The sequence below is a fragment of the Hemiscyllium ocellatum genome, chromosome 15 (genome assembly GCF_020745735.1).
Source record: "Hemiscyllium ocellatum isolate sHemOce1 chromosome 15, sHemOce1.pat.X.cur, whole genome shotgun sequence".
Classification (NCBI taxonomy): domain Eukaryota; kingdom Metazoa; phylum Chordata; class Chondrichthyes; order Orectolobiformes; family Hemiscylliidae; genus Hemiscyllium; species Hemiscyllium ocellatum.
The window spans coordinates 10,392,170-10,418,154 of NC_083415.1; the positions used below are offsets into that span (position 1 = coordinate 10,392,170).

General features: G+C 44.8%; 2 protein-coding genes across 2 annotated transcripts in view; one reads left to right on the plus strand and one right to left on the minus strand.

The window, feature by feature from the left end:
• LOC132822888 (AP-1 complex subunit gamma-1-like) overlaps nt 1-15,288 on the minus strand; it is a 146,539-nt gene extending 131,251 nt beyond the window's left edge. Inside the window, exon 1 of the mRNA XM_060836275.1 lies at nt 15,209-15,288. The gene's annotated coding sequence lies outside the window, so the exon portion shown is untranslated. The remainder of the gene's footprint in view (nt 1-15,208) is intronic.
• A 3,178-nt stretch (nt 15,289-18,466) lies between these two features.
• Nucleotides 18,467-25,985, plus strand: part of LOC132822702 (tumor necrosis factor receptor superfamily member 5-like) — a 31,298-nt gene continuing 23,779 nt past the window's right edge. Inside the window, exon 1 of the mRNA XM_060835968.1 lies at nt 18,467-19,102. Within this exon, the coding sequence (XP_060691951.1) occupies nt 19,055-19,102 (48 nt within the window). The 5' untranslated portion in view covers nt 18,467-19,054. The remainder of the gene's footprint in view (nt 19,103-25,985) is intronic.

A 25,985-nucleotide genomic window follows, 5' to 3' on the forward strand; every position in this document is an offset into this window, starting at 1 on the left:
ACTTGCATAGTTCCAGGAGTATGCAACATTTGAATACTAAAAATAGCCTGGTATCACTCAGTTACTCCATCTAGCATCCTCTTCACCAGCCCAAAAACAAATGCCATTTGTCAGCACTTCTTTTTACAATCTCACCATTGGCAGGTAGCCTAAGCGAAATTTCAAATTTGCTTGTTTAAATAACTCAGCAGTCTCAAAAGACGGCCACTTTCATTCTGTGACTTGCTGTAATCAGTCCTTCTTTGCACCAGTGAATTTCAGGGAATGGATTTTTTTTTTAAAAACCCAAGTGTCCTAACTGAATTGATATTGCATTTCAACTCACTCCACAAGTAACTTTAATAAAAACATGATTAAGTAATGCCATAAGTCTTGCAAAAATTGAGAGACGTAAATTACCTTCTCTCCATCCTTTTAGTTTTGTGACAGAGTGGAGCAGGGCTATGGAATGGGTGAGAAAAGTGAACTTTATCATTTGAAATTTACAATATTCAAATTTTAAAAAACCAAGCTTTTTGATAAATACAGAAGGATTCAGCGTACTGCTTAACAAGCAGCAGAGACAAATTGGCTGGAAGAGACCCATGTCCAAAATGTAATTCATCAGAATGCTACAATGATTCAGAAAAATATTGTTTTGGCTACAATTACTGTTCCCATCTGCTAACCAGCAACCTTCATTAGGACAGATTGAATTGAATTTGCCTGCAAATTCCTGGTTATTTGAGAAGCCTGCCAATACTAGGTTGATGTGTGAAGGATAGCTCCTTGGAGTAAGATACCAAAGAAAATCAATAACTATTGATTTCTACATACACACAAGAAAAGGTAGGGATGAGTGAGTAGGAGAAAATACCTTAAGCAAATAGGTTATTTGATTCACACTTCACAATAATACTGTTCATTCAGCAATAACTACAACTCCTACATTCTGTGTACATTTTAACATATGTACTTTCAAAAAATAATCATGGGATATATGCATCACTGTTTGGGCCAGCATTTATTGCCATTCCCAGTTGCCCTTGAGAAAGTGGTAGACAGCTGCCTTCTTGAACTGCTGCAGTCCATTTGGTACAGATACTCCCACAATGCTAGGAGAGAGGGAGTTTCAATATTCTGACCAACATTGAATGTACTGTGGTATATTTTCTAAGTCAAGATTACAAGTGATAACGTGCCCATATTTTTGCTTGACTGGTACTACAAGATGGCAGCATCCATTGGTTTAGAAGATTCTTTCTAAGAAGCCTTAGTAAATTTCTACAGTGCATCTTGTAGATGATACATACTATTGTTACCGAATGTTAGTGCTGAAGTGGATACTTGTGGATAGAGTACTAATCAATTGGGATGCTTTGTCCTCGATGATATCAAGCTTGACTGTTGATGCAGACACACTCATCCAAGCAATAAGTTGTAATACATCACATTCCTGACTTGTGCTTAATAGATGGTGGACAGGCTTTGCTGAGTCAGATGGTGAGTTGTGCAATGCAGGATTCCTAGTCACTGACCTATTCTTGTAGCCACAGTATTTACATGGCTAATCCAAATCAGGTTCTGGTCATTGGTAATGTACAGTTGTTGAAAGTGAGAGAGTCAGCAATGGCAATGCCATGGGATGTAAGGGGTGATTGCTAGATTCTCTCCTGTTGAATATAATTAGTGCCTGTCATTTGTAGGATATAAATGTAATTTGTCACTTTTCAGTCCAAAGCTGAATTTGGTCCAGGTTTTACTCCATTTGGACATGAACTGCTTCAATGCCTGAAGAGTTGCAAATGGTACTGCACATCAGCGAACATCCACACTTCTGACCTCACAACAGAGACATGATCATTGATGAAGTAGCTCAAGATGACAGGACCTAGGATGCTGAGGAACCCTACAGATTATCCTCGAGCAGAGGTGCTCATCTCCAATAAACTCAACCATTTTCCTTTACGCCACGTGTGACTTCATCAAAATAGAGTTTCCCCCGATTCCCATTGACTCGAATTTTGAAAGGACTCTTATGATTTATTGCCTATCCAGCAATAAATGCAGTATTACGGTAAAATACAGAAATGCAGTATTAAGGTCAAGAGCAGTCATTCTCACTGCTGGAATTCAGATTTTCTATCCATGCTTGAACCAAGGCTTTAATGAGATCAAGAGCTTCAGTTTTTCTGGTAGAACCATAAACTGACGACTGTGTGAATTTTATTGCTAAAGAAGTGCTGCTTAATATTACTGCTGATGACACCTTCCATTGCTTCAGGGATGATTCAGGATAGACTCATAGGCAGTAACTGACCGGGTTGGATTTGTCCATTTTGTGCACTGAACAACCCTGCAAAATTTTCCCACATTGTTGGGCAGATGCCAGTGTTGTAGCTGTGTGGGAATAGCTCAGCTTGGGTGCAGCAAATTCTGGAGCACATGTCATCAAAACTATTGTCAGAATGTTTAACAGAGTGTGTAGTCTTGCAGTATGCTGCAGTCATATCAAGTTATCCTAAAATGAATTGAAATGGTTGAAGGCTAGCCTTAATGAGAAGGTTGAGATGGATCATCCACTTCACACTTGTGACTTCAGACAGCTGTTGACAGTATAATATTGTCCTTTGATTGAACAATACTGCAGTCACTATACAGTCACTGTATATCTTGCAATGTAATAATGAGTACAAATTTTAACAGTATTGCATTGCCATCATTGGATAATAAAGTGAAGCACTGAGGGAAAAAGCTGATGTAATTTAAACATATGATATGAAACAAGAACACCCATTGCTAAGATACACAACAGTACAACTGGCAAGATAATTGGATAGATTTCTCTAAGCAATGCAGCTTACGCGAGTTGCTTAAAAATGTCATGACACAATACCATTTCTGACATGACCCACCCTCCTGCTATTTCCACAATGGTGCAACAAGAAACTCTTGAAAACATTCTATGATCCACATCCAGTGACTCCTTCAGCCTTAGTTAGCTTCCTCTTTCTTTGAATGTCACATAAAGGCTAAGAGCTTGGGCAAAGAGGTACCTCCTGCCTCAACTTACTACTTTGCTCATCAAGCTGCTGGTACTTGTTCCAAATAATTGTTATTACCCCAGGGTTAAAGTGCTATTTTTGTGAACACTCATTTTTTCATAGGAACAGCAGTATGAACATAGCCACACAATAATGCAAGTGGACACTTTCAGAGTCCAGATCTTGAAATTCCATCTATCTCCATAGAACCTTGGATCCCTACAATGCAGAAAGAGGCCATTCTGCCTGTCAGATCTGCACCAACTGGACAAACAGCATCTCACCAAGCTACGCCCCACCCATTTCTTGTAACCTCACATTTATCATGGCTAACCCACCCAGCCTGCACATCACTGGACAATGTAGCATGGTCAATTCAACAAACTTTCGTGTCTTTGGGCTGAGGAAGGAAACCAGACTACTCAGCAGAAACCAACACAAATATGGCATCTGTTACTGCGAAGGGCAAGGTTGTCAGGTGTGGGAAATGCAAGATGAGTAGAGAAATTGAGGCTCTGATCAAGAAAAATGAGGTGGCATACATCAGATATAAAGAGCTAGGTTTGAGTGAATCCCTGGAAGAGTAAAAGGGCAGTAGGATTATACTCAAAAAGGAGCTCAGGAGGGCATAAGGGGGACAGGAGATAGTTTGGCAAGTAAAATTAAGGAGAATCCAAAGAGATTCGACAAACATTTTAGGGTCACAAGAGAACTAGGAGAGAGTAAGACCCCTTAAAGATCAGCAAGGCTATTTATGTATGGAACCACAGAAGATGAGTGAGAAACTAAACGTCAGTACTTACTGTGGAGAAGGATACAGAAGATAGAGAACTTGCAAAAATAACCAGCGATATCTTGAAAAATATCCATATTATAGAAGTGGTGGTGCTGGATGTCTTAAAAAGCATAAAAGTAGATAAATCCCCAGGACCTGATTGGGTATACACCAGAAATTATTAAATTAGATTACTTAAGTGTGGAAACAGGCCCTTCGGCCCAACATATCCACACTGACCCTCCGAAGAGCAACCCATCCAGACCCATTCCCCTACATTTACCCTTCACCTAACACTACGGGCAATTTATCGTGGCCAATTCACCTAACCAGCACATCTTTGGACTGTGGGAGGAAACCGGAGCACCCGGAGGAAACCCATGCAGACACGGGGAGAATGTGCAAACTCCACACAGACAGTTGCCCGAGGTGGGAATTGAACCCGGGTCTCTGGCACTGTGAGGCAACAGTGCTAACTAATGTGCCACCGTGCCACCCACTTTTTTGGAAACTAGGTAAGAGATTGCTGGGTCCCTCGCTGAGATACTTGTATCATCGATAGCCACAGGTGAGATGCCAGAAGACTGGAGGTTGGCTAATGTGGTGCTATTATTTAAGAAAGGTGGTAAGAAAATTCAGGAAACTATAGACAGGTGAGCCTGATGTCAGTGGTGGGCAAGGTGTCAGAGGGGATTCTGAGGGACAGGATTTACATGTATTTGGGAAAGCAAGGACTGACTTGGGATAGTCAACATGGCTTTGTGCATGGGAAATCATGTTTCACTAAGTTTTTAGAAGTAGTGAACATGACCGAAGACAGATTGGTGAATGTTATTTATAAAGACTTCTGCAAGCTGTGCGACAAGGTTCCACCTGGTAGACTGGTTAGCAAGATTAGATCACATGAAAAGCTAGCCAATTGGATACGAAATTGGCTCAAGAATAAATAAGAGACATAGGGTGGCAGTGGAGGGTTGCTTTTTGGACTAGAGGCCTGTGACCAGCGGTGTGCTTTTTGTCACTTATATAAATGATTTGGATGTGAATAGAAGAGGCATGATTAGTAAATTTGCAGATTACACCAAAATTGGTGTTGCAGTGAACAGCAAATAAAGTTACCTCAGAGTGCAACAGAATCTTGAATAGATGGGAAAATGGGCCGAGGAGTGGCAGATGGATTTAATTTAGATAAGTGCGAGGTTTGCACTTTGGTAAGGCAAATCAGGGTGGTACTTATACACTTAATGGTCAAGTCCTGGGAAGTGTTGCAGAACAAAGAGACATTGGAAGTAGGTTCATAGTTCCTTGAAAGTAGAGTTGCAGGTAGACAGGGGAAGTGAAGTGGGTGTTTGGTACGTTTGACTTTATTAGTCGATGCATTGAGTATAACAGTTAGGTGGTCATATCGCTGCTGTACAGAACATGGGTTCGGCCACTTTTGGAATACTGCATTCAATTCTGTCTCTGTGCTATGGGAAAGATTCTTTCTACTCCAACCTTAAACTGATACCCTCTAGTCTGCGATTCCCCAACCAAGGAAAAAAAACTGGGGCTGTTTTCTCTGAAGCATTGAAGGCTGTGAGGTGACCTTGCAGAGATTCATAAAATCACGAGGAAATGGTGAATAGCCAAGGTCTTTTTGCAGACCTTGTCTACTTACCGTATCCATGCCCCTGATGGTTTTATAAACCTCTAACGTCACTGCTCAGTTTACAATGCTGAAAACATCAGGGAAACCAGCCCCAACCTATTCAGCCTCTTTCTATAGCCCAAACCCTCCAACCCTGGCAACATTCTTGAAAACTTTTTCTGAACCTTTTTAAGTTTCACAACACCCTTTCAATAGGAGGGAGAACAGAAATGCACACAATATTCCAATAGTGGACATCAATTTTCCTTTGCAATGGATATCCAAATGTGGACATTATTATGGAAGTATGGCAATTCTCACTGCTACCCCTTCCATAACCTGCTGCCAGGATTCACTAAAGGTAAACAGAATTCTCTAAAGGTAAACATGCAGGTTGAGTCCATGATTAAGAAAGCGAATGCAATGTTGTCATTTATCTCAAGAGGGTTGGAATATAAAAACACCGTTGTGCTACTGAGACTTTATAAAGCTCTGGTTAGGCCCATTTGGAGTACTGCGTCCAGTTTTGGTGCCCACACCTCAGGAAGGACATACTGCCACTGGAACATGTCCAGTGGAGATTCACACAGATGATCCCTGAAATGGCAGGTCTAACATACGAGGAACAGCTGAGGATCCTGGGATTGTATTCATTGGAATTTAGAAGATTAAGGGGAGATCTAATAGAAACCTACAAGCTAAAATATGGCTCGGAAAGGGTGGACGCTAGGAAATTGTTTCCGTTCGGCGAGGAGACTAGGACCCGTGGACACAGCGTTAGAATTAGAGGGGGTCAATTCAGAACAGAAATGCGGAGACATTTCTTCAGCCAGAGAGTGGTGGGCCTGTGGAATTCATTGCTGCAGAGTGCAGTGGAGGCCGGGACGCTAAATGTCTTCAAGGCAGAGATTGATAAATTCTTGATGTCACAAGGAATTAAGGGCTACGGGGAGAATGCGAGTAAGTGGAGTTGAAATGCCCATCAGCCATGACTGAATGGCGGAGTGGACTCGATGGGCCGAATGGCCTTACTTCCACTCCTATGTCTTATGGTCTTAAAATTTTTTTAAACCAGCCCCTTTAGGAAACGAACAATGGGCTGCAAAAAAAAACAAACGGGGGCTGCAAACAAGAGAATTCAACAGAAACATGAAACAGCTTTCTTCAAACCATAAAAACCAAATGTGACCCGACAACTAGTGAACCTACTTAACCTTTTATTATGTGGGACAAATTTGTGCGACTCTCTCAAAGCCTTATCTCCAATGAAAGGAGGACCCTCTTAAGAGGGCCCTGCACAGCAGATCCCTGCCACCAGAAGATAGAGCGCTACATCGAGGCCGACTGGAGTGGTGGACAAATGTTCGCAACGACAACCCATTTGGCAATTCCTCCAAACCATTTTGAAGGGTACATTGGGAACTTCACCAAGATGACTCAAATTGTGGAGCACCATATCCTGAGGGAGGGTTCAGTATGTGGGGTCAATTTATATCTTTGGCTTCATAAAGTATTCCAATAAAGCTCAATGCATGCTTGAGGAACAGCATCATATCTTTTGACTGAATACCATACCAGCCTTCAGGACTCAATATCAAGTTTAACAATTTTAGATCATAACTCTTCCCCATACTTCTTCCCCACCCACTGGTTTCATTTGATTTTGTCAGTTTCGTTTTCTTGTCGTCACTTTCAGACGTCAGATATTCAGGATCCTGCGGATCACACTCTCTGAGGCACTTTTCTACTTTTGTCCTTGTCCCATTTCCAATCCTCTTGCACTTGCATTTTAATTAATTAATCTGCTCTCCATCCTTCTTTTATTTTTCTCACTTTTCACCTTAATCCTATCACATCCCCAAATTGTGTTAGTTCTGATGATAGGTTACAGGTCTTGAAGTTTCTCTCTCCTCATATGCTACTCCAGCAGCTGAACAATTCCTTCTTTGCATTCAGATTTCTAGCAATTGCAGCTTTGCTTTTGCGCACACTAGTTATGGGGCCATACAGCAATAGCAGGTTATGGCTATACAGCACTTCAATCAAACACTAAGGACAAAATTTTAAAAAGTTGACTGAAAAAAGTCTATAAGCTCTCACAGCCTGAGAAAGTCCTCAGGACTTACTAATAGAACCATACTCTTACCGCAGCCGGGGCAGTGAGACAGAAAGAATTAGCTAAGCAAAAAAATCTGCAATTCAGTACTGGTTAAGAATAAATTTTCATTTCGTACTTCAAAGCTCAGATAGTAACGGTAATCTAATATGTGGCCTTAAAGCTTGCAGAAGTGGGGAATGCCCAGGAGACTTCCTTTTTCGACTGTACTCTTCAGTGGAATTTCTAGTACCCTATTCTCTCAGCAGCATTCTTGATTTTGTTTCCCCACATACCACCACGTCTCCACTCATTGCTTCAGTGAAAAAAAAATTCATGGTGAAGTTGCTGTGATGCTTGCTAAATCAATGCATTTTCACAATATAATTATGCCCTAAAAGTTCTAAACATTTTATTGCTCAAAAATGTATTAATCCTAGTTCAGCACCTCCTTAACTGAACTAAAATCCAACTGTAAATTATTGTAAAAGTACAGCACAGTTAGACATCACCAACATTAACTAGACAACCCAAGGTGCTTCCCAGAAATGTAACCAAACAAAAATTGGCACTGAGCAATAAATGACATTAGCATCATGAGCTCAGTAGAAGTGGGTTTTATCGAATGCTGATGCACATTAAAAACAGGAATTCACAAATTTGGGTCACCCCGTGCTGGCCTCCTACCCGCCCTCGACCTCTTTATAGCCAACTGCCGCCGTGACATCAACCGACTCAACCTGTCCACCCCTCTCACCCACTCCAACCTCTCACCCTCAGAACGTGCAGCCCTCCACTCCCTCCGCTCCAATCCCAACCTCACCATCAAACCCGCAGACAAGGGAGTCGCGGTGGTAGTTTGGCGCACTGACCTGTACACCGCTGAAGCCAAACGCCAGCTCGCGGACGCCTCCTCTTATCGCCCCCTTGACCACGACCCCACCTCCCACCACCAAACCATTATCTCCCAGACCATCCAGGACCTCATCACCTCAGGGGATCTCCCATCCACCGCCTCCAACCTCATAGTCCCACAACCCCGCACCGCCCGTTTCTACCTCCTGCCCAAAATCCACAAACCTGCCTGCCCCGGCCGACCCATTGTCTCAGCCTGCTCCTGCCCCACCGAACTCATCTCCCAATACCTCGACACGGTCCTGTCCCCTTTAGTCCAAGAACTCCCCACCTACGTTCGGGACACCACCCACGCCCTCCACCTCCTCCAGGATTTTCGCTTCCCCGGTCCCCAATGCCTTATTTTCACTATGGACATCCAGCCCCTGTACACCTCCATCCCCCATCACGAAGGACTCAAAGCCCTCCGCTTCTTCCTTTCCCGCCGCACCAACCAGTACCCTTCCACTGACACCCTCCTTCGACTGACTGAACTGGTCCTCACCCTGAATAACTTCTCTTTTCAATCCTCCCACTTCCTCCAAACTAAAGGAGCTGCCATGGGCACTCGCATGGGCCCCAGCTATGCCTGCCTCTTCGTAGGATATGTGGAACAGTCCATCTTCCGCAACTACACTGGCACCACCCCCCACCTTTTCCTCCGCTACATCGATGACTGTATCGGCGCTGCCTCGTGCTCCCACGAGGAGGTTGAACAGTTCATCAACTTTACTAACACCTTCCATCCCGACCTGAAATTCACCTGGACTGTCTCAGACTCCTCCCTCCCCTTCCTAGACCTTTCCATTTCTATCTCGGGCGACCGACTCAACACAGACATCTATTATAAACCGACTGACTCCCACAGCTACCTGGACTACACCTCCTCCCACCCTGCCCCCTGTAAAAACGCCATCCCATATTCCCAATTCCTTCGTCTCCGCCGCATCTGCTCCCAGGAGGACCAATTCCAACACCGCACAGCCCAGATGGCCTCCTTCTTCAAGGACCGCAGATTCCCCCCAGACGTGATCGACGATGCCCTCCACCGCATCTCCTCCACTTCCCGCTCCTCCGCCCTTGAGCCCCGCTCCTCCAACCGCCACCAAGACAGAACCCCACTGGTTCTCACCTACCACCCCACCAACCTGCGCATACAACTTATCATCCGCCGCCATTTCCGCCACCTCCAAACTGACCCCACCACCAAGGATATATTTCCCTCCCCTCCCCTATCAGCGTTCCGCAAGGACCACTCCCTTCGTGACTCCCTTGTCAGATCCACACCCCCCACCAACCCAACCTCCACCCCCGGCACCTTCCCCTGCAACCGCAGGAAATGTAAAACTTGCGCCCACACCTCCACACTCACTTCCCTCCAAGGCCCCAAGGGATCCTTCCATATCCGCCACAAGTTCACCTGTACCTCCACACACATCATCTATTGCATCCGCTGCACCCGATGTGGCCTCCTCTATATTGGGGAGACAGGCCGCTTACTTGCGGAACGCTTCAGAGAACACCTCTGGGCCGCCCGAACCAACCAACCCAATCACCCCATGGCTCAACACTTTAACTCTCCCTCCCACTCCACTGAGGACATGCAGGTCCTTGGACTCCTCCACCGGCAGAACACAACTACACGACGGCTGGAGGAGGAGCGCCTCATCTTCCGCCTGGGAACCCTCCAACCACAAGGTATGAATTCAGATTTCTCCAGCTTCCTCATTTCCCCTCCCCCCACCTTGTCTCAGTCGGTTCCCTCAACTCAGCACCGCCCTCCTAACCTGCAATCCTCTTCCTGACCTCTCCGCCCCCACCCCACTCCGGCCTATCACCCTCACCTTGACCTCCTTCCACCTATCCCACCTCCATCGCCCCTCCCCCAGTCCCTCCTCCCTACCTTTTATCTCAGCCTGCTTGGCTCTCTCTCTCTTATTCCTGATGAAGGGCTTATGCTCGAAACGTCGAATTCTCTATTCCTGAGATGCTGCCTAACCTGCTGTGCTTTGACCAGCAACACATTTGCAGCTGTGATCTCCAGCATCTGCAGACCTCATTTTTTACTCCTGGAAATCTGCAAGTACAGGCAATGGTTAGGTGAGGGAAATGGGGAGGTACATAAAAGGCCAGACATGCAAAAAGGGATCATTCTAATCCACAGAATCATTCCTTCAGCATCTTTTTTGTTGGATTTTGAGAAAATGAAAATGCAACATCCCATTTCCCAGCCAACATCAATCATTCACAAAATACATGCATCACAGTTGAGGCAATGTTTTCAATCAGAAAAAGAGGTGACTGCAGATGCTGGAGATCAGAGCTTAAAAATGTGTCGCTGGAAAAGCGCAGCAGGTCAGGCAGCATCAAAGGAACAGGAGAATCGACGTTTCGGGCATAAGCCCTTCTTCAGGAATGAGGAGGGTGTGCCAAGCAAGATAAGATAAAAGGTAGGGAGGAGGGACTTGGGGGTGGGGCGGTGGGAATACGATAAGTGGAAGGAGGTTAAGGTGAGGGTGATAGGCTGGAGAGGGGGTGGGGGCGGAGAGGTCAGGAAGAAGATTGCAGGTCAAGAAGGCGATGCTGAGTCTGAGGGTTGGGACTGAGAAAAGGTGGGGGGGGGGTGGAGAAGGGGAAATGAGAAAGCTGGAGAAATCTGCATTCATCCCTCGTGGTTGGAGGGTTCCTAGGTAGAAGATGAGGCACTCTTCCTCCAGGCGTCATGTTGCCATGGTCTGGCGATGGAGGCGGCCTAGGACCTGCATGTCCTTGGTGGAGTGGGAGGGGGAGTTAAAGTGTTCAGCCACGGGACGGTTGGGTTGGTACGGGTGTCCAAGAGGTGTTCTCTGAAATGTTCCGCAAGTAGGCGGCCTGTCTCCCCAATGTATAGGAGGCCACATCGGGTGAGGCGGATGAAGTAAATGATGTGCAGTAAAAAGGTGCAGGTGAATTTCTGACGGATATGGAAGGATCCCTTGGGGGAGGTGTGGACGCAAGTTTTGCATTTCTTGCGGTTGCAGGGGAAGGTGCTGGGAGTGGAGGTTGGGTTGGGGCTGGGGGGTGGATCTGACGAGGGAGTTGCGGAGGGAGTGGTCTTTCCGGAACGCTGATCGGGGAGGGGAGGGACATATATCCTTGGTGGTGGAGTCTGTTTGGAGGTGGCAGAAATGACAAAGGATGATACGATGTATCTGGAGGGTGGTGGGGTGGAAGGTGAGGACCAGTGGGGTTCTGTCTTGGTGGTGATTGGAGGAGCGGAGTTCAAGGGCGGAGGAGCAACAAGTGGAGGAGATGCGGTGGAGAGCATTGTCAACCACGTCTGAGGGGAAATTGCGGTCTTTGAAGAAGGAGGCCATCTGGGTTGTTCGGTATTGGAATTAGTCCTCCTGGGAGCAGATGCGGTGAAGGCGAAGGAATTGGGAATATGGGATAGCGTTTTTACAGGGGGCAGGGTGGGAGGAGGTGTAATCTAGGTCGCTGTGGGAGTCAGTCGGTTTATAGTAAACGTCCGTGTTGAGTCGGTCGTCCGAGATAGAAATGGAGGTGTCTAGGAAGGGGAGGGAGGAGTCTGAGATGGTCCAGGTAAATTTGAGGTCGGGGTGGAAAGTGTTAGTAAAGTGGATGAACTTTTCAACCTCCTCGTGGGAGCACGAGATAGCGCTGATGCAGTCATCGATGTAGCGGAGGAAAAGGTGGGGGTGGTACCAGTGTAGCTGCGGAAGATGGACTGTTCCACATATCCAATGAAGAGAAAGGCATAGCTGGGGCCCATGCAATTGCCCATGGCTACTCCTTTGGTTTGGAGGAAGTGGGAGGATTGGAAAGAGAAGTTGTTCAGGGTGAGGACCAGTTCAGTCAGTCGAAGGAGGGTGACAGTGGAAGGGTACTGGTTGTTTCGGCGGGAAAGGAAGAATCGGAGGGCTTTGAGGCCTTCGTGATGGGGGATGGAGGTGCATAGGAATTGGATGCTCATGGTGAAGATAAGGCATTGGGGGCCGGGGAAGCGAAAATCATGGAGGAGGTGGAGGGTGTGGGTGGTGTCCCAAATGTAGGTGGGGAGTTCTTGGACTAAGGGGGACAGGACCGTGTCAAGGTATGCAGAAAGGAGTTCGGTGGGGCAGGAGCAGGCTGGGACAATGGGTCAGCCGGGGCAGTCAGGTTTGTGGATTTTGGGCAGGAGGTAGAAACGGGCAGTGCGGGGTTGTAGGACTATGAGGTTGGAGGCGGTGGATGGGAGATCCCCTGAGGTGATGAGGTTATGGATGGTCTGGGAAATGATGGTTTGGTGGTGGGAGGTGGGGTCATGGTCAAAGGGCAGCAGGAGGAGGTGTCCGCGAGCTGGCGTTTAGCCTCAGCAATATAAAGATTGCAACTCATTTTGACATAGACCTCTCAACATCAATAGACAGGACATTTATATAGACTCGAATGCAGATTATCAAGCTGAAAACAAATATAAACCTGCAGTGCAATCCAGCTCCGACTAATTGGCATCACTTTATAGGATCGGAAATAACATAATTGCACTACCTAGGATTTAAGAAAAATGTTTTCATATCAAGCAATTCAGCATTCTTGCCAGTTGTAAGGCATGTAAAATGTCCACAGGCTTGACAGCCAAACGCTGTTGATCCTTGGTCACCATCAGCTATTTTTCATTTTTCTAGACAACAACTTGCAGGGGTGGTTGCAGCTGTTCATTATCTCACTGCCTCTCATTTCAATTGTTCTTAAAAAAGATGAAAGCACCTGGGTTAGAAGCATATTGGTATTCAAGACATATTTCAGAGCAATCTTCCCTGAGGAATGAAATAAGTACACACCCCAGGTTCCTAAACACTGTGCAAGGAAAATAATTTCTTCCACAATACACCTGTCAGTTTAGTAGCACAGGAAAATGTAAACCTATTAGAGCATTGTTCTTCAGTTCAGGGAATTTTACCCTAAGGACCCATTCAAATATCCTGGCTTTTTCAAAAAAAAATTAGCATTGTGTTTACTAAGGAACTAAATGTTAATAAACAATCACATCCTTCTAATGCTCTTCCTCGGATCAAAACTATAAACTTCAGAAAGGTTGCGATTGTCAAAAAGTCTCACAATTTCACATACTGTACACAGCAGACACTCCAGGATCCCGTGACCCCATTCTGAACATTCTTTTCAGAAATGAAACTACATAACAGTATGCAGAATTAAAGATACTTGGAACAGATACAGTACTTTATTGTTCAGTAGACTGTATACTGTTTATACACTGAGGTATCTGACATTACACCATTTTACATGCACATCTTGGTAACAATGCTTTGATTATCCTACTAAGTATATATAGAAGTTGGAGTATGCAAGTTTTGTTACTTTGCAGATTTTGTTTTTAACTGAACACAGCAAATCATCTGCAGTGTCAACACCTTCTTTGCTGCAGATGATACTTGACTGGCTAATTATCAAACAAGAGTGTGAAAACAGAAAAATCACTTTTTAAGTTGCATATAAAGAGTACAAATGAGACAAAGGAAAAACCTGAAGCACATATATCCCTGTGAATGTGGGGTTTGTTCTAGGTCTATACAACACATGCAGCTGGAACCAAATGACATAATATCAATCAGCCCATATTCCTACACAGTCAAATTCTTTACTTGCAGGCATCTAACATGACCCTTGAACGTTTGGAGCATTGAAGGGCTGTCTCATTCTCACCATACAAAACTGAATCCACTGGCAATTTCCACTTTTTCTTACAACTATACGCAAATTGAACACTGATTACTGAACAACATCATTTGTGAATATACAGAATATTACATTCATGTACAACCCAGCCCACCCTTGCATATTGTACCTCATGGATAAAGAAATGTCACTATCCAAGCTGCATTCCGCTCAGAGGAAGGGCACACCCCATATTGGCCCAGCTGAAAACCTTCCTGCACCTCTCAGGCCTACACTAGCACATCAAAAGGCCTCCTCTATTACCCAGAGATGGATATGCCAAAAGCCCACCTTTCCTGGCCAGTTCAGAGTCCCACCACCAACAACATGCCTCACGCCGCTGATAATGTAGTGCCCCATCTACATATCACATCCTTTTTCCTCAATTCTAGAGAAGGCCCCTGAAGCCACCTTCCAACACACCCGAGCACCCTTTCTTCTCCCCCTAACCATCTCTGCTGGCTCATGTGACAGCTCCTAACCACAGGTGACTGCCATCTCCTCCACATCCCATTCTCCTCCGCTGTACAGAGATGTTGGTCCTCCTTCAACCCCTGCTCCTCCTCCTCCTCCCACCAGGTACACAGTGTGTCTTCCCACTTCTGCAGGTAGGGATCTGCACATAGCCCTCCTAGGTGAAGGCTCTCTCCTCCTCCTCCTGTCATCACCCCCAGGAGGACCTTTCCTCCCTTATCCCCTTCATTCCTCCTCCTCCCCTTCATTCCTCCTCCTCCTCCTAGCTCCCTCCACTCCTCTCATCCCTCCCGACTCATTCTCCTCACCCTCTCCACTCCCTCCTATTCCCCTATTTTCATCCCCCACCATCGTAAGTGCCTCCCTCGCTCCCCCTTCCATGGGGAATGGAGACCCCCTGCATCTGAGGTCTGCCTGTGCACCTGTCACTGAGGGAGGGGGAGGGGGGAGGTCAGCTTTCATCCTCGCTCCGTCCCCAAACACAATCGGATCCAGTTTTCGGCGCGCTCTTTGCCCCCAGACTGCGCTCGGGCCGCACGCTAAGGAATTAACAGACGCACGGCCGCCGCCTGGAATTGCTGTCAGCCTCCGACACTCACCATCACCCAAAGCGCGAACCGACAACAGTCTCCCCGCTATCCCCGCTAGCCGAAAGATGGCGGCCGTTTCAGGTTAGTATGGGCCCAGCACGCATGCGCAGCAGTTCGCCGCGCCTCCCGGGAATTGTAGTTCTCCATCTTTCGGCGCCGCGTGAGACTACAAATTCCAGCAGCACATAACGCGCAGGCGCTCTCCTCGCGGGTGGAGCACAGTGCACTATGGGAGTTGTAGTTCAACTCGCAATCCCAGCTCATAGCAGGAGTCATTGCTCAATATTTCCACCTGGAGTATGTACGGAAGGGATTTTCCAGCGATCCGGTAAAACAAAACCCTTGGAATTAACGCGGATTATATGTATTCCCGTAAATTGCAGCGGATAAAAGAAGTGGAATTTTTGACAGCCTAATTGGGAAACGTTTCCTCACGTCATTGTTTGTGAATTGGACTGGGTTGTGACAATTTGTGGTCTGTCCATCCGATTTAACTTTCAAAATACAATCTCATAATCGAAAATACCTAACTCAATAATGTTTACTGAACTGTGCTTGATGCAGGGTCACGATCTGAAATGTTAACTCTGTTTCTCTTTCCAGATTCGCTGCGGTTTCCCAGTCTTCTCAGATTTTATTTCAGTACAATATTACAATTTTGCCTGAAATTTTATGTATATATTTACTAAACCCAGACCTTAAGCTGGTACTTTAAACCTATCACAATTCTTTCTCTCAACATCTTATCCATTGTTCTATTTCTGGTTAAAGATGAGCCACAAGTATAAAACAGAATAGCTGTTAGTATAGAAACTGACAATCCAAAATAAACAGGAACTGGAGTAGGCCAATGTGCTTGACAAATGTTCACACATAAGTATGACCAAATGTCACAAGGTGAAGTGTGTTTGTAGACCCATGATATGTACCACATGTAAGTATTTGTTGAAGTCTTGATGTTTATGAGCGTTATGCCATGTTAAAATTGATTGTTATATAAGCCATATTCTGGACATTCAGTATTGTCACTGACACCAGACTCCAGAAGCAACTGGTATGCTTGAATAAAAACTGAAAGAGTTGCAGATGCTTTAAATCAGAAACAAAAACAGAGGTTGCTGGAAAAGCACAGCAATCTGGCAGCGTCTGTGAAGAGGTATCAAAGTTAATGTTTCAGGTCTGGTGATCCTCCCTCCGAGCTTCCTTAGTCAAGATGATGAGAGGCATAGATAGAGTGGATAGCCAGGGCCATTTTCCCATGGCGGGCATGTCTATCATGAGTGGGCATAATTTTAAGGTGATTGGGTAAGGGTTTAGGGGAGATGTCAGAGGTAGGTTCTTTACACAGAGAGTCGTGGGTGCATGGAATGCAATGCCCGCAGTGGTAGTAGAGTCAGAGGCATTAGGGACATTTAAGCAACTCTTGGATAGGCCTGTGGAAGATAGTACAATGAAGGGTATGTAGGTTAGTCTGATCTTAGAGTAGGATAAAAGGTCGGCACAACATCGAGAGCCGAGGGCCTGTACTGTGCTGTACTGTTCTGTGTTCTATTAGTAAAAAGTTGTGAGGTAAAATTTATAGAAACCAAAGCTGATTTGCAGTCAGTGGTAAACTGGAGCAGAAATCAGTTCCGCTTACATGAATTTATAAACTATAATTTTACATTCATTTATCATCAGGTTTAAATGCCAAGATCTTTTTAATGGAAACCGTTTGTAGATGTGATTGTATTATGACATGGTAAATTTGTTTGGGAAAAATGTACATTGTGGCCAGAAACAGGATTTTTCTTATTATCCTACAGGGTATTTACCCAGACCAAAAACTTTCTTCACTTGGTGTAAAACGTTAGTACAGAGACAAATAACATCATTACACCTCCAGGAAACAGAATGTTTAGGTATCAGACTCTCGGCCACTGGTAATCCAAGTGCTTAAGAAAAGATACAAAAATGGCAGGTGACATTTCACTGTTTTGTGAAGTAGCAACAGCTAAATGAGATTGACCCATAGATGAGACTTAAAGTCTGCAGAAGGATATAGATAGGTTAAGTGAGTGGGCAATGGTCTGGCAGATGGAGTACAATGTTGGTAGATGTGAGGTCATCCATTTTGGTAGAAATAACAGCAAAATAGACTGTTATTTAAATGGTGAAAAATCACAGCATACTGCTGTACAAAGACACGAGTGTTCTTGTGCATGAATCACAAAAAGTTGATTTGCAGGTGTAGCAGATAATTAAGAAGGCAAATTGTATATTGTCCTTCATTGCTAGAGGGATGGAGTTTAAAATTAAGGTTATTCTACAACAATATATGGTGCTGGTGAGGCTAATCCTGGAGTACTGTGTACAGGTTTGGTCTCCTTACTTGAGAAAAGATGATCTGGCACTGGAAAGGGGTACAGAGGAGGTTCATTAGGTTAATCCCAGAATTGAAAGGGTTGGCTTATGAGGAGAAATTGATTAGACTGGAATTGGAATTTAGAAGAATGTGAGGCGATTTTATAGAGCCATATAAAATTATGAAGGAATAGACAAAATGGAAGCAGGGAGGTTATTTCCACTGGCCGGTGAAACAAGAACTAGGGGCATAGCCTCAAAATGATAAGGAGCAGGTTTAGGATTGAGTTGAGGAGGAACTTGTTCACCCAAATGGTTGTTAATCTGTGAAATTCCCTGCTCAGTGAAGCAGTTGAGGCTACCTCGTTGAATGTTTTTAAGGCAAAGATACACTTTCAAACAGTAAAGGAATGAAGGATGATGATGAGGGGCGAGCTGTTGGACCTGAGTCCACAAAAAGTTCAACCATGATCTTATTGAATGACGGAGCAGGCTGGAGAGGTGAGGTGGCCTAATCCTGCTCCTATTTCTTACGATCTTATGTGATGTGGGGTTGGGAAATCGTTTGGATTACTGGTAAAAGTGGAGTAAAACTCGAACCTCCATCACACAGAATTCCCTCACCTGCTATGCCCAATCTCAGGACGCTCCAGTTTCACCTCAAACCTCAGTCTGAGATCATGGGGATTTCTTTTGTGGTAAGGCATTGAGGTCACTGCCGCTAAATCTGTTGGCTTTATTATTTTTAGTTTTATATTGTTGTGTATGTGTAGAGGGGCAAGGAAGTGATTTCGACCTTTCCAAGGACCACCCACGGTTGTCTTGACTCTTAACCCGGACGCTTTGGACTCTGGCTGGAACTTTCTTTATGCTGAACAATTCGAATGTGAAGTCACCAGGAGCTTGGTCAGCTCTCCTTAACGCTTCTGTGTAACAGGAAGGATTCAGTTTAAGGAGACAGACCCAGCCCACAATCTGAGATATTAAACCGGGGAGGGGGGAACAAAACACCTTTGAACCACTCTGTGCAAGATTTCCATTCCTTTAAACCGTCAGGGCAATAACTTGAAAACGACATTATTTTGTTAGAAGGAAATGAACAGGAGGAAATCGGACGCTGTTGGCTTCACGATTGCAAACAATGAATGATTTGATATTATCTGAGTTTACCGGCAGATACTGAAGCAGAGCTGATGTAATGAGATGGGAATAACGGTATTGTTAGCAGCACCACACAAACCCAAAAGCAAAACAAAGTAACGCAAGGTTTAGGTGAATGAGACTGCGGTTGGAAAGCCCCTCGGAAAATACCGCCTAAAGGCGGGTGGGGGAAGGAGCCCGGGCTCTGTATAAATCGCTCCTGCGCCTGATCGCTAACGTATTTGCAACAAGCAAAGCAAAAGCCACCGTTTCGGGCAGGAACCTACTGTTAACTCAAAGAAAATCAAACATCCCTTCCAGATCACTTTTTCACACACAATTGGAAAAAAAGGAGGAAGTTTTTAGGACAAAATGCTGAGACCAAGTATCCTGGCTTGCTGTGTTTTATGTCTGTTTCAGGTAAGTTTCAATGTGTTCAAAATTACTGCGATGGAGTGAGCTTGCTCCCTGTTGAAAACCTTTTTTTAAAAGAAATGGGACAGGAATTTCTTTCTGCATTTGGCGAGTGAATGCGAGAGAACCAACACTGGGAAATAGACCGCGGGGGAATTGTTCAGTGACTAATGACTTGGAGGTGCCGAGGGTGGACAAAGTTAAAAATCAGGCAACGCCAGGTTATAGTCCAACAGGTTTATTTGGAAGCACACTTGAATGTTGGGAGTCTGATCAATAGGGTAAGTGAGTTTATACTTGCAAATATAACATCACAGTTACCGCTGAAACGTGGCTTAGAAGAGGGCAGGAAGAGCAAGTGGACATTTGTGGTGTGCAGGGTTTTCAGATAGAGATGGGCAGCTGAAAAATAGTTGCAGATGAGAGTGGGAGTGCTTAGGAGAGACAATCAATCAGGTCGGACAATGTCCTCAATATTGAGTAAGAATGGAACGCACTTACGGCTGGGAATATACCGTACATCCCCGGTCAGAGGGAGACAGAAAAGCAAACGTGTAATCGAAGCAAAAACAGTAGTTGCTGGAAAAACTCAGCAGGTCTGGCAGCATCTGTGCAGAGAAATCAGAGTTAACTTTTCAGATCCCCAGAACTGAAATGTGTCATAGGCTGAACGTTGCCGAGTGCAGAAACGATGAACCGCTAATTGGAGGTTTCAGTTAGAATTAGTGTGAAAGGTTATCGAGGGCACAGAATTCTTAAACTACATTGGCGGATGGTGTTGTTTCCAACACAGCTCAACAATGGGAGGGGAATATTTTCCTCAATTTTGCGAAATGAAGACGGCAGGTGGCAGGAGTATCAGCATGGTCATGGTCAGAATTTTGTTAGATGTAGACGTAACTGCGGGAGAGGGGCAAAGGTTAACCTAAACAAGTAATAGGTGGTAATGCAAACACTGTGGATGCGGAGGCTGAGTGAGAACGATTGTTTACGTGATAAACATAGAAGACAAATAACAAATGGTTCACCATGTTTGACCATTACCAGGCTAGGCTACTGAGAGCAAGTGAGGACTGCAGAGGCTGGAGCTCAGGAATGTGGGGAGGGGGAGGGGCTGAGAGATAAATAGGAGGGTGGGGGTGGGGGTGTGGTAGCTGGGAAGGCCATAGGTAGATGAAGGCAGGGGATGATGGTGATAGATCAGAGGGGAGGGGAGGGTGGAGAGGATAGGTGGGAAAGGGGATGGACAGGTGGGACAGGTCAAGAGGGTGGTGCTGAGGTTGGAGTGTTGGATCTGGGATAAGGTGGGGAGAAGGGAGATGAGGAAACTCGTGAAATCGATGTTGATGCTGTGTGGCTGGTGGGTCCAGAGGTGGAAGATGAGGTGTTCTTCCTTCAGTCCTCAAATGGCTTGGATTTTGTGGTGGAGAAGACTCAGGACTTGTGTGTGCTTGGGCAGAGTGGGAGGGGGAGTTGAAGTGGTCGGCCACAGGGTGGTGGGATTATTTAGTGCGTGTGTCTCAGAGCTGTTTCCTGAAACACTCTGTGAGTTGCCATCCTGTCTCCCCAATGTAGAGGAGACCACATCGGGAGCAATGAACACAGTAGAGAAGTGTTTGGATGCTCAAGAAAATTTCTACTGGACATGGAAGGATCTTTGGAACTTTGGATGGAAGTGAGGGAGGAGGGGTGAGCAGACATTTTACACCTCTTGCAGTGCCAAGGGAAGGTGCCAGCAGTGGAAGGTGGGGGTGGGTGGGGGTGGGCGTGGATCTAACAAGGGAGTCGCAGAGGGAATAGTCTCTGCGCAATACTGATGGTTGTGGGGAGGGAAATATATCCCTAGTGGTGGGGTCTGACTGTAGATGGCGGAAATGGCAGAGGATAATGTGCTGTATCCGGAGACTGGTGGGTGGAAGGTGAGGACCGGGGATTTCTAGTTTGTTGCGGGTGGAGGGATGGGGTTTGAGGGCAGAGGTGTGGCAAGTGGAGGAGATGTACTGGAGGACATCATTGATCATGTGGGAGGGGAAATTGAGGCCTTTGAAATAGGAGGCCATTTGGGATGTGCTGGAGTGGAATTGCGCTTCCTGGGAGTAGATATGGTGGAGGAGGAGGAAGTGGGAGTAAGGGATAGTGTTTTTACAGAGGGTTGGGGTGGGAGGAGGTGTAATCCAGATAGCTGTGGGAGTCAGTAGGTTTAAAGTCCTTGTTGAGTCGGTTACCGGAGATAGAGATTGGTCCAGGAAGGGGAGGGAGGTGTCTGAGATGGTCCAGGTGAACTTGAAGTCAGGGTGGAAAGTTTTAGTGAAATTGATGAATTGTTCAACCTCCTCATGGGAGCACGAGGTGATGCCAGTACAGTCATCAATGTAGTAGAGGAAAAGGTGGGGGACGGAGCCAGAAACATTGACTCTCCTTCTCCTTGAATGCTGCCTGACTGGCTTTTCGAGCAACACACCTTTCAACACAGGCTACTGAGAGTACCAAGTGAACCTACAGCAGCTGCTTGCTATCCTCACTGGGTAGAGGTGAGGTGGCAGAAGACTGCAGGACTAGTTACTTTGTATTGTTGTTTAAAATGGAGAAAGGGATCAGCCAAGTAATTTGGGGACCCTGCAGCCTTCTGGACTCAATATCAAGTTCAATAAATTTAGAGCTTGAACTCGCCCATGTCCTTAGCCCAACTGCCATACACCAGGCCTTGTTATCACAGAGTCTGCCATTACACACACACATTGTTAGTCACTAATATCCCCATTGATAATTATTAGATTAGATTAAATTCCCTACAGTGCAGAAACAGGCCTTTCGGCCCAACAAGTCCACACCGACCCTCTAAAGAGCAACTCGTCCAGACCCATTCCCCTACATTCACCCCTTACTAATGCACCTAACACCATGGGCAATTTTAGCATAGGCCAATTCACCTGGCCCGCACATCTTTGGACTGTGGGAGGAAACCGGAGCACCTGGAGGAAATCCAGAGGAATCTGTTCCCACTTATGGTTTACTCCTTACCCCTCCCCTCCCCCAATCTTCTGCAAAAAAATGACATTTTTCTAGCTAACATCAGTTTGGAGGAAGGGTCACTCAACCTAAAACCTTAACTCTGATTTCTCTGCACAGCTGCTGCCAGATCTGCTGAGCTTTTCCACAAATTTGTGCTTTTGTTTCTGATTTACAGCATCTGCAGTTCTTTTGGTTTTTAACTACAACTCAATTGGTTAACCTTGTTGGTAGACACATTTAATTAGAAAGAAATCTTGAAGCACAGTATAAGGTATCCTCAGAAAAATGTGGATTTATCAAACACAGTTAACATGGATTTGTTAACAAAACATAATATTTGACTATTGTGTTTAGTTGTTTTTTAAGGAGGTGGTTCATTTGATATAGCTGCAAATGTGTTGCTGGTCAAAGCACAGCAGGCCAGGCAGCATCTCAGGAATAGAGAATTCGACGTTTCGAGCATAAGCCCTTCATCAGGAATAATTATTCCTGATGAAGGGCTTATGCTCGAAACGTCGAATTCTCTATACCTGAGATGCTGCCTGGCCTGCTGTGCTTTGACCAGCAACACATTTGCAGCTGTGATCTCCAGCATCTGCAGACCTCATTTTTTATTCGGTTCATTTGATATAGTCTACCTAGATATTTGTAAGGCTTTGATGACATCAGAAATGTAAAATCTCAAAGGATCAAGTTTAAGTCACAAGTTGGATCCAAAATGAGCTCAGTGGCTGGAGTGAAGGAGTCAGTCGGTGTATTTGTGTCTGGAAAGATGCTTCCAATGAAGATTAGCACAAAATCCCTTGCTTTACTTGGTGACCAGTAATTTACAGTGAATTGCAGGGGACATTTTTAAAGATGATATAAAAGTTGGCCTAGTATTTGATAATAAAAATGAAAGTTGTTGAGTGCAGGAAGATAGCAAGGGGCTGATCAGATGGATAAAAATGTGTCAAATGTAATTCAGGCCAGAGAGGTTTGGGGAAAGCTAACAGGACCAAGGATGTGCAGCAAATGACAGGATGCCATAGATTGTCAGGTAACAGAGGGGCTTGTATTGCATAGTCACAAGCAGCAGGATAGATCGTTTGGGGCTTATATACGGAATATATTATTCATTAATCAGGGCACTGAATATAAAGTCAGGAAGGTTGTACTAGAATTAGACATTAGAGAGAAAACCTGCTAGGCCATAGTGAAAGTATTGGAAACAATTCTGGTTACTGCTTTGCAGAAAGAATATGATTCCACTATGGAGCTATGGGAGCTTTCCTATTCATTTGTAAGATGTGGGTGTCATTAGCTGGGCCAGCATTTATTGTCCATCAGTAATTGTCACTAAGAAAGTGATGGTGAAGCTACCTTCTTGATGCATTGCAGTCCTCGAGGTGTAGGGACATCCCTATGTACCAGCCTTCCCATGTTAAAGACTCCACCCACAGGTTCTTTCCACATACAGTACTTCATGGTAAGCATCCTTTTCACTTTGAAGGACTGACAGAGAGAAAAAGAGGGTGGGGTGGGGGGAAGTGAGGGGAAATCTTTAATCCTCATCAGATGTTTGCTGAAGTCCAGATCTCCAGTAAAGTACCTACGAGACTACTCTGATTTGTCTCAGTATCCTGGACTAATGAATGGAGAGCGAAAGCCAGGGTTCCTGTCTCTGATCACCATCTAATGGAACAATTGTTGGGAAGTGCATGTGAGGGTCAAACATGATCTGTTGCTTGGTAGAATGGTTTTGCCTGCAGTCACTCTGCAGTTTCAAGCACGAGGGATGAACCTGAGGCAAAACATGTGATAGTTGCTGGGAACAAGAAATTACTGAGTGGGAAGTATCATTTACTTTGTGTCTGGCCACCCTTTAATTGCAATATTTCACTTGTACCTTTTGGATCTCAAAGGGACCAGAACATTATGAACATGATTCACTGATGACTATTGGTTACTGTTGCCAGTTGTCAGATAGTAGCGAAACGATTTTGAAAGTCCAACCTGCCTTTAAGCCAGCATGGTTTAATGTAATGAGAGCATACAACTAGAACATGGTACTAGAGGTGCCACATGGGAAGACTGAGGGGAAGTGTGACAGGTACATGAAAAGGAAGTTAGTAGACGTTTCTGTTGATAAGAAGACTTGAGGTAAATCGAGCGGGAGGAATCTCATGCAGAGCACAAACATTTGTGAAGACTGATTGTGCTGAAAGTCTGCACTGGAAGCATTTTATCACTGCCATCTCAAGGTAGAAAAGCTAAAGTCCAATTTCTCACAACTCCTGGTATTAGGAATCAGCTTTGTGGCTCTCTTTGCAACCTGTGCATTAAGATTTCCACAGTACCTTTGATAATTAGAGATGAACAATATGTAGTTTTCCAGGTGCAATCTGACTTAGGCAATAAAATGTTTGATTGTTAAATCCTCCACTTTATATTTTAATGTTTGCATTATATACTTCAACAAGCTATTTTGATACTTAGTGTCAAATACACAAAGACTCCCATGTCTTACAATGGTAATGGTACCTTTATAAGATCATCCAAATCTGTTGGCAAGAAATTGGCCCAAAAATGTGCAGCGTTCTGTCCCAGCATTAAGGCATTAATTACTTCAGAGCAGTTCCAGCGGGTGAGATATCAAGTCCATATGCCTGATATCAGACTGCAGAAATAACTCAGTCTCAGCAGGACACTCTTCGGAGGACAGAGTAACAATGTCCCCACAACATTCCTGAAGAAATTCAATTATTTCTGCCAAATAACTGTAGTCCCTGGCCTGTGACAGATGAAAATGGGGACTCACAACAAGCAGTAGGAGGTGAAGACAAGGTGTTGGTGAGATTGTAGAAACGTCTAAACAATTCAGTTGTCTGACCCTTCAACCATCACCTTCATGGTACATGGCAGAATCTGCAGATTACACATTGAACTTACCAACCACCTCAAGACCCAACAAAATGGAGAGGAAACCAGTCATCCTCGATCTAAAGAAACTGATTAAGGAGGAGAATAATGGAGAATTCCCTCCCTTACAGCAGCATGGGTCTGTCTACAGCACATGAACTGTGTGGTTCAAGAAGGCAGCTGACCACCACCTTCTGAAGGCAGTTGGCGATAAGCAATAAATGATGGCCAGGCAACGTCGCTCAGGTCCCACAAATTAATAGGAAAAAAAAGTAGCATAATATTGTTGCAGTTTTGTATTTCTCATTTATCAACTTGAACCATCCAACACTGTCTCTCCACTTCTTACATTTCTGTAAGTTATTGTGTTGCCATTCAATGTCAGAAACAAAATGGATAAATATTTGCATAAAAGTATGATATTTAAACTGGGACTGAATATCTTTTATAAAGCATCTATATCTTACTAAAAAAAATCTTGCACCTGATCTATTATTCCCCACAGTCTTGGCCCACGTCATCTAAAACTTCATAGAGTCATTACAGGAGTAATTGGCGTATTGCTTATGTCATTGAACTGATGAATTAAAACCCCAGGCTGATGTTTGCGGACATGGGTTCAAATCCCATCATTGATTGTTCTAAAAACTCATTTGGAGACAGGTATCTGTTATCTGTAAGCACTTAATTAGGCCTACAAGCAACTCTATTCTCACATCAAAGTCCTTGGCTCTTACTGTTTCTGGAATGCCTGAACGAACCCAATTATGGAAGGGCGTCAAATACTTACCAGTGACACCCAATTCCCAAACAAGAATAAAAAAAGAATTATGGCTCAGAAGAGGGCCATTCAGCTAACCAAATCCATGCTAGCTCTCTGTAAAACAACACATCTTGTGTGCGAGCATAGGAATTGATCAAGGAATGTTTAAATATGATGTAAGAGCAGAAGTAGACCATTCAGCCCATTAGTTGA